Source organism: Cyprinus carpio, chromosome A18, assembly GCF_018340385.1.
Source record: "Cyprinus carpio isolate SPL01 chromosome A18, ASM1834038v1, whole genome shotgun sequence".
Classification (NCBI taxonomy): Eukaryota; Metazoa; Chordata; class Actinopteri; order Cypriniformes; family Cyprinidae; genus Cyprinus; species Cyprinus carpio.
This window is the reverse complement of record NC_056589.1, coordinates 25,160,996-25,173,607: the sequence shown is the minus strand read 5'-3', so window position 1 is coordinate 25,173,607 and position 12,612 is coordinate 25,160,996. Positions and strand designations below refer to the sequence as shown.

General features: G+C 34.7%; 1 protein-coding gene across 1 annotated transcript in view; it reads right to left on the bottom strand.

Moving 5' to 3' along the window:
• The window catches only part of LOC109108892 (SH3 and multiple ankyrin repeat domains protein 3-like), a 225,644-nt gene that overhangs the window by 36,779 nt on the left and 176,253 nt on the right, over positions 1-12,612 (bottom strand). Inside the window, 1 exon segment of the mRNA XM_042775608.1 lies at positions 2,176-2,289. Within this exon segment, the coding sequence (XP_042631542.1) occupies positions 2,176-2,289 (114 nt within the window).

Genomic DNA, 12,612 nt, shown 5'->3' with positions numbered 1-12,612 from the left:
TACTTATTATTTACTTAATTTGTATTTATTTAATCAAATCATAAAAATTAGAAAGTACAATTACAATACTATTTTTAATATTTTTTTCGCAGAGAAACTTCTCTTTTGAAATGCTTCTCTTTTGTCATTTCTTTTTACAGACTTGGGAAGATACTTGATGCGTGTTGCAAATGTCAAACTCACAGCACGTGCAGAGATGGAGTTCTCATGTCAATTTTTGGCAATATAAATATCAGCATCTGCACCAAATTGCATATCTTTTGGGTCCAAATGGTGTAGTTACAACTTCTACCAGCAGGGTAATAACGAAGCAGGTAATAACTAAGTTAAAGGTCCAATTACACAAATGCTTGTTTTTCTAGGAGATATTTTTGGTTTTAAATGTTAAATGATGTTGGTTTTAAAAATGAAAATAAATAAAAAATGAAATTAGAAAAAAACTTTTTTTAAATTGATCTAAAAGGAATCCATAGAGTGTGTGTAGATTTGTACAGTGAAAATCACTATATTCGCACATACTTCAAAGTTATGTGCACACAGATGCCCATAAAAGAGGATGTAGATGGCAGAACAAGCAGTGCTTCCTCCATTAGAAAGACGTCATAAATTGAAAAATGCAATAGCACTGTGTTTGCAAATGTGTGTGTGTCTGTGTATACATGTGATCAGAAGCAAAAAAGGAGAGTAACTGTTAATTTTATTCTAATGGGAAAAATGAGACCAATTACAAATTACATGTGGTCTCAAGGGATCCTACTGGTTGTTACAATCTTTGTTCTCAGGAGAATCGATGCTCTTTTCTAATAAAACTAAAGGAAAAACTATCAGCGTTAAGGCTCTCACACACAAATGAAGAAATACAATTATCAAAGCTTGTTGTACATTCACTATTGTTCAAACAGAATGCTTGGGGTCGGTATGACTTTTTTGAAAGAATTCTTGTATGCTCATGTATTGGATGCATGTATTTGATAGAAAATACAGTAAACAACAACAACATCAACAACAAAAGAAAAATGTAAATATTATTATAATTTAAAATAACAGTTTTTTTTTACTATAACCAATCTCTGCTGATGGGAAAACACCCCGGTGCTCTACAGGAGACACACCTACAGGGGCTTGCCAGTGGTTTCCTGGCATCATTAGATCTTTCATTTCTAGAAAGCAGGTGATGAGGCAATACATCACTCTGAGCTCTCCTTTAACCTGTTTCTCTATGTATGCGTGTTTGAATTATTGGACACGTGCCAAGTCAGAAAAGGTGTGTGGGAATTTTTCATCTCTCTTTCTCACACTTTCACAATGCATTTAAATGGGATGTTTAGTACAGACACTAAACAACAATAATAAACTAAAAACATATACATAAAAATAAAAAAAAACACAAAAAAAAGAATGGAAAAAAAAAAAATATAGATATATAGATAGATAGATAGATAGATAGATAGATAGAGAGAGAGAGAGATTATAGAGAGAGAGATTTAGGTTTCTAGAAAATCCAGAGAGAGAGAGAGAGAGAAACATACTGTACCGTTGAAAACCATGCATGTGAGGCATGTAGACAATCTAGAGATTTAGGTTTCTAGAAAATCCATAAATAGAAATATATATATATAGCTTGAATGCAAAGTAAGTCACTTTGAATAAAAGCACCTGCCAAATGCACAAATGTAAAAGTAAAAAGTTTGATTTTGAACCATTATTTCAGCATTTAGATTCAAAATGTTTGGAGCAACTACAAAGAATGCAGTAAAATGCCATAAAATATAGTATAATCTAATAATATAACATAAATATAAAATTTAACACAATAAAAGTATAACATAATATAACAATATAATATAAATGACAACTTTTTAAGGCAATTTAAAGATAAATTCTTGAGTATGAATCATTTTGAACTGATTCAATGAAGTTTACACTTTAAAGAACTGATTCACAGAAATTAATCAAACAAGTTGCAGGTGCAAAACTAGTATGCATTATGTTCTAAAACATTATGGGAAAGTATGCACAGTTCTAAAGGTAAAAAACATGTTAAATTAATCACAATTCTCATAATGTTGGTTGATTTTATATTGCCAACAGAATAATATTTAATACAGTATAAATATTTAATATATTGGCCAGCACTAGTTGTATGCAAATGTGTATTTGTGTGCCACTTCTTACCAAGTCGAGGATCAAACTGTCTCATCTGTACCTCCTCCACACAGTCTGCAGGAAACCACCCGGTTCTTCCTTTCACCGTCCCTTCCCAGAAACCCCCTTCTCCTATACTTAACACTGACAGAGAAAGAGACACAGAGCGAGACATTAATTATCATCACATGAACACACATTTGTCTGTTGATCAGACATAGATCCCCATAAAAGTTAGCTTAAATCCTTGATGATAATACCTGGATATAAAAATAACAATGAATAAATAAATAAATAGATCAAGTTAGTAATTGATGGAATTTACATCAATTGGAAAATCATTTATATCAAGCAAACACTGTTTTTTGTTTGTTTGTTTTTTTATTCTGAAAATACAAACATTTTACATTTATGGAAATAATTATAATGAACTTAATAGAAGTCTATGTTACAGTACATTTCTCATTTAGAAGTGTGGTGTGTGCATGAATGTGATCTCAGTAAGCATTCAAACATCTTTTTCCTTTCGGAAACAAGCTTGCAGAGGGAGAACCGATAGATGAAATATTCTGTGACGTGTGTTGAATGACCAGTGAAATCTGAGACGGTGTAGAACATTGTGTTCAACCGGAAACTGATTCATCCAGTGATATTCTACACTAACTGAAGAAACACAATGCATTACATTTGGTGAGAACACCAGACACACTAAAAACATATAAAGTCACATGCAAGTCCTTCAGCATTGTAGTTGCTAGGATACTGCAGTTTAAAAGAACTGTATGTATGAGTCTGTGTGTGTGTGTGTTTATCCAATGTGCAAGGTGTGCAAAAATCCAGGTGGGCAATTTTGTGATACTTCATGAATTCCATGAATCAATAAGCAACAATGTAAGCGTGTGCTGTGTATTGTACACACACACACACACACACACACACACACACACACACAGGTTTCATTCATGCTGAAGTAGATGGCATATAAGTGAAACCCCGCTTACACAGAGCACATAACAAATGCAAACCACACACTTTTTCTCAGTGTGTCTTTCAGCCTCTTTGTGAAGTACTCGTTCTACTTGCTCTTGTAGTGTAATTCATGATGAAAGTACTGCTTGACGGTCTTCAAGGCCAATGCTCACTTACAGAACATCCCATAGGAATGAACTGGAGTTTTCTACCAACAGAATTTTAATTATTTTAATTGATAATTTATAGAGAAAAAGCCTTTTTCAATGTGAAAAAAAAAAAAAAAACAGATGCCAACAGTTGCCAAGGCATGATTGTGTCAGTAATATTTGTAAAGGGCTTCTATTTTAATCTGCTCAGTTGTAAATATGTATGATGGTGTCAATTTTGTCATTACAATTTGGTGTGTTTATGTTAAACATTTTTTTTTTTAACAGCCTATGGTCTCTAGTGCAGCTCAACCAGGCCTCGACCCCGTTTTTGCATATTCTGTGGGTGGGAATTATTTAAATGAGTGACATTGTGACTTCACAACATCCAGAAGCGGAGTCCTGTAGTCTGAATGAGCTGTTTGTTGTAGTTCTTGAGATGTGTTTTCTGTTAATGAGAATATGTCCCTTTGGGGTGGGCTTTTTATGCTCAAACAACAAGATTACACACTAACTAAAGTTAAAAAAGTGAAAAAGCATAATCTGACTCCTTTTAGATGGGGCTTAGCCAAAGTTTAATTGAAATACAAACCTTCCATCACTCCTCAAGACACACACACACACACACACACACACACACACACACACACACACACACACACACACACACACACTCAATTTTCTCTTGAGAAAGAATCAAAACCTAATCATCTAAATCACTCTAAAAAGGAGATTTAAAATTCTGTGAGTGCTTTTTAGTGATGATCTAGCTGGCAGCACAGTCATTAGAAAATGATCACCTCAATGCTACTGACTGAGGTTACACACACACACACACGCCTCCAGACACATACAAATGGATGCCTCTGCTGCTAGTCACAATTAAACACTTGTGTAAAAGGGGCTTGTCTTGTAATAAATTCAGGAGGAAAAGAAATGCAAATATCACCAGTGACGCTTCTTATTTGAATGTTTCCAATTTTTTGTCCAGAGAAATCAGTGTAGTGAGTATTTGTGGACAACACGTATTGCGTTGAGGGGACATTTCATGGAAAACAGGAATTTCTCGCTCTTCTGAAACACAAGAAGTTTGATGTGCTGTCAACGTAATCTAATGTTCATAACACAATCCACCCATAACCCAGTCCACACAGACTGACCAGTTATGGATATTAGGCAGAAAAATTGGACATGCTGCATGAAAAGAGGAAAAAAAAAACTGGGAATATAAGGTTTTCAGGTAAAGAATTGCTGGATGTGTGTGGAAACAACTGACCTGAGTAACACATAACACTACATTTTGATAACAAGCCAGATCTTTAAAATATGAACATGAATTAAATAGCTGAATTTAAAATGTGTCACCATTATGATGTCAGAACTATAAGAACATTAATATATGACTGTGCACATTTACATATCAATAAATATTCATTCCGTGTTCAACTGTACCGTTTATTTTTTTCCTTTTCTACATTTGGTAGTTTTTTTTTCTTTCCCGTTTTTAGTATTTTCTAAAAATAATGTATATATATATATATATATATATATACACACACACACACACACACAATATATGTCACTTAAAAGTATATAGAAATACAGTATTATATATATAATTAAGATCTAACTTTTAAGCAATGTTTTATGTACCAGAAAAATATATTGTTCATTCAATCTTATATTTATTTATTTATTTATTTATTATTATTTTTTAACCACAATAACTGTAAAACAATGAAATGTTCAATTACAGCTGGAATTTTACATTATACTATAGTCACCATATTTACTGTATAACATATTTATAAACACAATGTCACACAATGCCAAAATACTGATGGACTTATAATTTCTAACCAAGACTTCCATTTAAGTTTAGAGTTTAGTACAATTTTAAGCCTGAGAGGGAATATAGAAATTGTCTATTAAAACTGCTATTTTTGGTTCAAGAAGCTAACATTACAAAAAATAAAATCCACAAATTTACTTACAAAATATTTAAGCATAAGTGACGTGTGTGCAATCCTTTTGACGTGTCCTGAAGGATCAACTCATCCTCTTTTATCCACAATGACTGCAAAGAACAGCATGTCCGTATAGACGTTTTTAGATCTGCGTGTGTCTTACATAACTGATCACTCAACGGACTCGCACTAGTGTGTTAACAAAGTACCAGAAGTGGGCCCGCCCGACCTCTTCAGCTCTGCTGTGTGCCTGGACACGCTTGGCATATTGAAAACAGACCTTCACACATACTAGCAAACAGCACCATGGGAGAAACACTCGCCAAGCTCTCAGTGTCAGTCCCTGACCATCAACCAGCAGCTGACTATGGCAAAGTGCCACGGCGAGCTCTTGACAGAAGGACCGTTGTTTCTGAGGAGAAGGACCTTAAGTGTGTATGTATAAGCACACAGGAGAGTGTTGCTTTTCGGATGTTGAGATACCATCAAAAATCTCCATTCTTATCAGCTTCAAAGCCCCACTGAGTCTTAAAAAAGATGAAAGGAGAATGAGTAATTCAGCTAGCATGTAACTTTTCAACTGAGTACAATAAGAGCTCAACAAATACAGCATGATTCTTTAATTTCTTTTCAGCATAAAATCAGATATGAATGAATGTAGCTGGATATAGTAAAGGACTTTCTGTTAGGACAGAAAAGACTCAGGCTGTTGCTCATTCAGTCATTTACAGCTCATTCACAGGTAAATGACACATTGGACCAAATCACACATGAACGAGACAGGAGAGATAATCCCTCAAAAAGAGATTTTAAAAGGAAAAGATCGATACAGACACAAAGAAAGACTGTTAAATCTAACATAAAAAGAGAAGAGCTAATGATGTTTTTGGACAACTTTTTAAATGAATATACACTATCATTCTATAATCTCAGCCTTTTTAAAAAGAAATCTATGCTTTTATTTAGTAAGGACACATTAAATTGGTCTAAGCAACAGTAAAGACATTTAAAATCTTACAATAGATTTGTCTTCAATAATGCTGCTCTTTTTGTTCTTTCTATTCTTTAAAAAATCCTGAAAAAGTATTACGGATTCCACAAAAATATTAAACTGTTTTCAACATTGCTAAAAATAAGCTTCTGTTTCTTGAGCAGCAAAGCAGCATATTAGAATGATTTTTGAAGGCAAATTCAGCTCTGCCGTTTTTAATAAATTAAATTATTCACAGGTACATTATTTTAAATATATATATATACTTGTACTGAGATTTAGATTTCTTTTTTTTGCATTACTTTAATGCACGTCTGCATTCATGAGTATTAGTATGAAGTATATGTGTGTGTCAGTATACGAAAGCAAGTGTGTGTGCGTTCAGATCTGTTAACCATCTTATTAACTTGATATGTAATAAAGTTTAATCTGTATGAACAAACCGCTGGTTGAGTTAAAATGCACGTCAGTCACATGCTAATCAACTGGGTTCAAGTCTGTGCTCTCTTTCGCTTAATAAATAGAATGATAGCCGCAGCTCTAAATTTCCAGGCCACTTAACTGAGATAAGCCTCTCCTTCTGAGAGAGAAAGACAGGGTGTATCAAATCTAATCATATGTCTCTAATGAATCCCACTGCTCAATAACTTTCATTAAAGCAACCAAAAGCTAAATGGCAAATGCTAAATTGCAAAAACTACCAGCTCCAGGAAGGATGGTTTCCACGAATATCTGGTTTGTTTAATGCGTTAAATAGCTTGACGGGTAAAAGCAAGGTCACATTAAGCATTTGGTCACACTAATTACATTACAATGTCCATGTAATGGTATGATTTCATAACTATGTACTATGTACAAGTGATAAACAAATTCACTTTTTGATTAACATTGTGTTGATTAACAGGCTGTGATCACATTAACTTATTGCTATTCTAACTATATGTGCAGTATGTGCAAGGTGATGTACTGTTCTTCACTGAACCAATCAAATAGTGTGTAATCCAATCAAAATTTAAGGCTCCAGCATTTTTGCCCCAGTCTGACACGGCACCACCTAATTGGCTGGAATTAACACTAAAAGAAGAAGAAAAAACGCCAAACCCAAACAAGCTGACATACAGTAGTGTAAACTAGGACCGTAAAAACATTTCATAAAAAATAATCATCAAATAATAATAATAATAAAAAAAAAACTGCCACAAAATAGCAACAATTTGTTAACATTGTTTGCTTAGCTCACCAATGGATCCTCTGCAGTGAATGGGTGCCATCAGAATGAGAGTCCAAACAACTGATAAAAACATCAGAGTAATCCACACCACTTCAGTCCATCAACTGACATCTCATGAAGCGAAAATCAAACACCCATTCACTGTAGAGGATTAATTTATGAGCAAGTGATGTAATGTTAAATTTCTTCAACTCTACTGAAGAAACAAACTCATCTTGGATGGCCCAAGTCAATTTTCAGGAAATTTTCATTTTTGGGTGAACTATTCCCTTAAGGACAAAAACAAAAAGAAAAAAACTATATAAATATAAATGGAGACCAGATCAGTATGAATGCAAAGTAAGATCTGCATAAATGCAAAATGGAGTAAACATGCATGTAAAAACCCTAGAAAAAGCCCAGTACTCCAGTCCCTTATGTCCCATTACCGGTGTGTGTGTTTGAGAGTGCTTTGACCTGCACTTCGGCATTTATCAAAAAGCCATTTCCAAACGGAAACACTTAAAGAACGCAATAAGCTGAAAACACGACTCTATAAAAGCCTCAGTGATGCTCTGAGCCGCTGAAATATCAGATGACTTGTGCTCACTTCAGTCACATCAGAATCATCAAAGGAGTCTTTTATAAAGATGCTTCTGTCATTACAATCGTCATCTCCACCATCGTCCTCATAAACGTCATCATCTTCATCTGTGTGAAGTTATCTGAAAGATGCACCTTTAAATACAGGTAAAACTTTCTCTCTCATACACAGACCGCTATATTGCACAGTTAGTGTGATAACATCTGATCAGCAGTCAGGCAGTCAGAACTCACACACCTGCTGGGAGAGCCGCCGAATGATCAGAGATATTTGATATTCAGTGGAAGGCTTTCCGGCTGATTGTCCGTCAGGTTAATGAAAGAAAAATGCCTGAAGTGTTCTACTGACAGATATGACAGAGTGCTCGCTGATGGTCTCTCTTCCAATTTAATTCAAGAGTGCTTTGTAGTTATATTACTAAAGTAAAATAGTACAGCTCAACGGAACCTCTTTGAACTTTTGATAAAATGATTGGAAATTTTGACTCTGAAATCTGATTGGATGAGCAGCTTTCAAAGATGTTGAATCAACTGAATTCTATATTTAAAGGTGCTGTATGTAAGATTTTGACTCTACTAAAGCATAAAAATACCATAATATGTTTGCAGATATTTAAGAAACATGCTAAGCTAACATACTTGTTTATCTGAAAAACAATGCTACAGTCAGTTATTCTCCTTTAAAAATGAGCTTTCCAGGCCGGAATGTCTGTAGTTTTAATTTGTGAAACCCGCCCACTGCCAGTTTACCCAATTGTATTTCAGCACCCCGGGTTGCCAGTTGGTTGTACATGGTACATACACATTTACTTACTATATAAGTACACAAGTATTAGGGACACAATATAAAGCGGGACCTAAATTGTAATTCTGGGCCTTATATAAAACATGTAATGACAGAATGAACAAAACAAAACAAAACAAACAAACGAATAAACAAATTAATATAGAGATATAGATATATAGATAGACAGACAGATGATATGATAAAACAATAGCTAAAACAATAAAATGATAGAACAAATGAACAATAGATAGATAGATATATAGAAAGATAGATAGAACAATAAATTATAGAACAAACAAACAAACAAAACATATATGATAGAATGATAGCTAGAACAATAAAATGATAAAACGAACAAACAAACAAACGATAGACAGATGATAGATAGATAGATAGATAGATAGATAGATAGATAGATAGATAGATAGATAGATAGATAGATAGATAGATAGGATAGACAGACAGATGATATGATGAACAATGAACAAACGATAGATAGACAGATACTGTAGATATTCATCCTTTAAATGAATAAATAGAAACTCTTCATTCATTTTCACAACCAAAAAGTCTTGAAAGACACTGCTCTATCTTTGAAAGTGATAATTTTGGTATATTTGCGCCGTATTGTCTGAAAGCGCAGAAGATACTTTCAGCTCTGAATAGTATCTCAGACTACATCTTTGTAGAAATGCAAAGCTGCACTGAGTCTCTTGCAATTGCCAAACTGTTTACGGCTATGTTGAGTATGCATCTCAATTTAGTGTTCTTGGCTTTATCTTTTCCATATGTGATTATCCTTTCAGTGATTATTATATCTAGCGCTGCACATTACTGAGAACTTGTGAGTGAGTGATTGATTGTTTATAATATTTGCATGCGTTACATCACCAACCCTGAGAACAGACGGTCCAAACACACTTCCTCACATATTCAGCCAGTTGCTTGATTATTATCACCAGAATATCTGTTTTCCAGATTGTGATAATTAAAGACTATTGGCCTCATTTGGCTCTGAATGCAGTGGTGGGCATTTTCCAGCATCGCCCGAGGACACTTTGTTTAGGGAAAGTTTCCTGCTGATTTAATGGTTTGCCAGAGATAATTGGATTTGTTGTGTCAATAATAGTACTGATACTTGTTAACATTTTTTTTCCTTTTTTGTAGCTGGAGGTACATCTGATTGCAGTCCATGGCGCCATGTCTGTACAGCATGTATGAACTGTAAACTAGTAGATCTGCACTGTCTGGCAGTGAGAGTACTGGTGTATGTAATAATCTAATTTACATACAATCATAATTAAAAGCTAACAGGAAGTGGGCCAGATGGAGAGTGTGTGTGTTGTGTAGTTACAGTGGTGGGCAGCAGAGTGCTGACTCTGGTGGTATGTGTGCGGTGTATTACAACAAGCTCAGTGCTTTATTCAATAACCGCGACAGCCCTTCTCACATACACCACTGCTGGGGTCTTATGAAATTAATCTGCTGATCCACAAGCCCACATGCCATACACTGCCTGATGATAACTCCCTGTGAAATCAGAGCCTGTCGCAGAGGGAGTTATGGGAACTGAAGTTCAGCGAAAATAGAAAAGAGAGAAATCAAACTCACTGGGGTGAGACTGTGAGAGAAGAGAAGAGAAGAGAAGAGAAGAGAAGAGAAGAGATAAGAAAAGATAACAACAAAGAATACAAAAAAAAAAAAAAACAAAAGATACAAGAAGAGAAAATAAAAGAAATTAAACAAAATGAGATAAGAAAATAAGAGAAGACATAAAATGAAATAAGACAAGATGAGATGAAAAGAAGGAAGATGAGAAGAGCAGGGAAAGGAGACAAGGAGATGAGGCATGAGATGAAAAGTGCTGATCAATTATGAGATTTGAAAAGAAAGAAAGAGAGAAAGAAAGGAGATGAGGAACAAGATGATGATTCACCATGAGATGAGAAAAGACAGAAAAAAGAAAAAAAGGACAATAAATAAACACGAGGAATGAGACTAAAATACATGATCATTATGAGATAAGAAATTAAAGAAAGAAAGAAAGAAAGAAAGAAAGAAAGAAAGAAAGAAAGAAAGAAAGAAAGAAAGAAAGAAAGAAAGAAAGAAAGAAATGAAGAAAGCACGTTAAAGGGAGATGTGAAGAGATGAGCCAAGAAGAAATGAGAAGAAAAGAAAAAAAAATATACAAAATATATAAAAAAAAGAACTCTAAACAATACTTTTCTTAATTCTCTAAACAATAGTCCTCTTTCTATGACTGTTTAAAAAGAAAAAAAAGGATGGAGCAGAAGGCAGAGAAGCGAGTGTCACTGAGGTAAAGAGTGAACAGCAGAGATGAGAGAAAGTCACGACTACACAGAGGAGAAGTGCAGTGGTGCAGCTCTGTGCTCATTGGTATGCTGAACCCTCAATGAAGAGCGAGAGAGAGAGAGAGAGAGAGAGAGAGAGAGAGAGAGAGAGAGTGAATGATAGCATTTCACAATGATATCATGAACAGTCTAAAGGCACCAGGACTGAAATAGTGATTAGGATGCCTAGGAATCCCTCTTCTTTTCATCTCTTTCCTTTGTCTTTCTTTCATTCTATTTTCACAGCGTTTACCTTTTCCCTCCATCTCTCTTGGAGCCCCAGGGGTGCAGCCTGAAATAGCCTGGCTTGGAAGTTTTATGACTCCAACCTCAGAGTCTCACTGCATGCCCAAACTTCACGTCACCACCTTAATCTCTCCTTCACACTCACACACACACACACAAAACTCAACAAAGGGAATGATGTGAGATGTGAACAGCAGCTGCTGGGCTATTGGGAGCCATTGATAACCACACAACTAATGAACTGGATGTGAAATATTCAGATCAGTGTTGGGAAGCTACTTACAAAGGACATCTGCAAACTACTCAAATTTTTAAATACATTTTCTGAACTTCTGCAGTTTGATTGGATCAAATCAGCTCATGGAACCTGGTTGATGTCATCAGAAAAGGAAAGGTTGTTTCCGTAGGAATCACAAAAAAATTTAATATTGATTTTAAAGCAGTCCAACTAGTCAAAATGTAGCTAACAACAATATAACCATATATACATATAACCATATATACACAATGTTTGGGGTTGATATGATTTTCTACGTTTTTGCAAGAAGTCTCTTATCCTCACCAAGTCTGCATTTATTTGATCATAAATACAGTAAAAACAGTAGTATTGTGAAATATTATTACAATTTAAAATAACTGTTTTAAATTTGTATATATTTTAAAATGTAATTTATTCTTGTGATGCAAAGCTGAATTTTCAGCATCAATCCTCCAGTCTTCAGTGTCATGCGATTCTTCAGAAATCATTCTAATGAACACTAAATACCACACTATTTGATATAACTAAACCAAACAATGTTAAACTGTAGTACTAAATATTTATTTTGCTACAAAAAGATGACATACAATGTCACACAGGGGGTTCCAGGTCTCTGTGAAATGCTTTGTGCACGTCTATACTCTTATCACGGATCATCAACACTGGTTCAGATGATAAGCGGCATTAAAGCTTGCAATACTCTTTACATGCAGGGGAATCTGTGTGTTTGCTTAGAATTTAATTCTCTGATTAGGGCTGATGATCGCCTCTTTAGTTCTTTCACAGTCAACCTTAATTATGTGGAAGGTAAGAACACACAATAAGCCCTATTATTCCTGCACCGAAGAAACCCTGTGCATGTCCACTGGATCTCTGTTCACATGAGTGATGAGTCTTACACCCTGTCAGGCACATCATGAATATACAGTACAGCT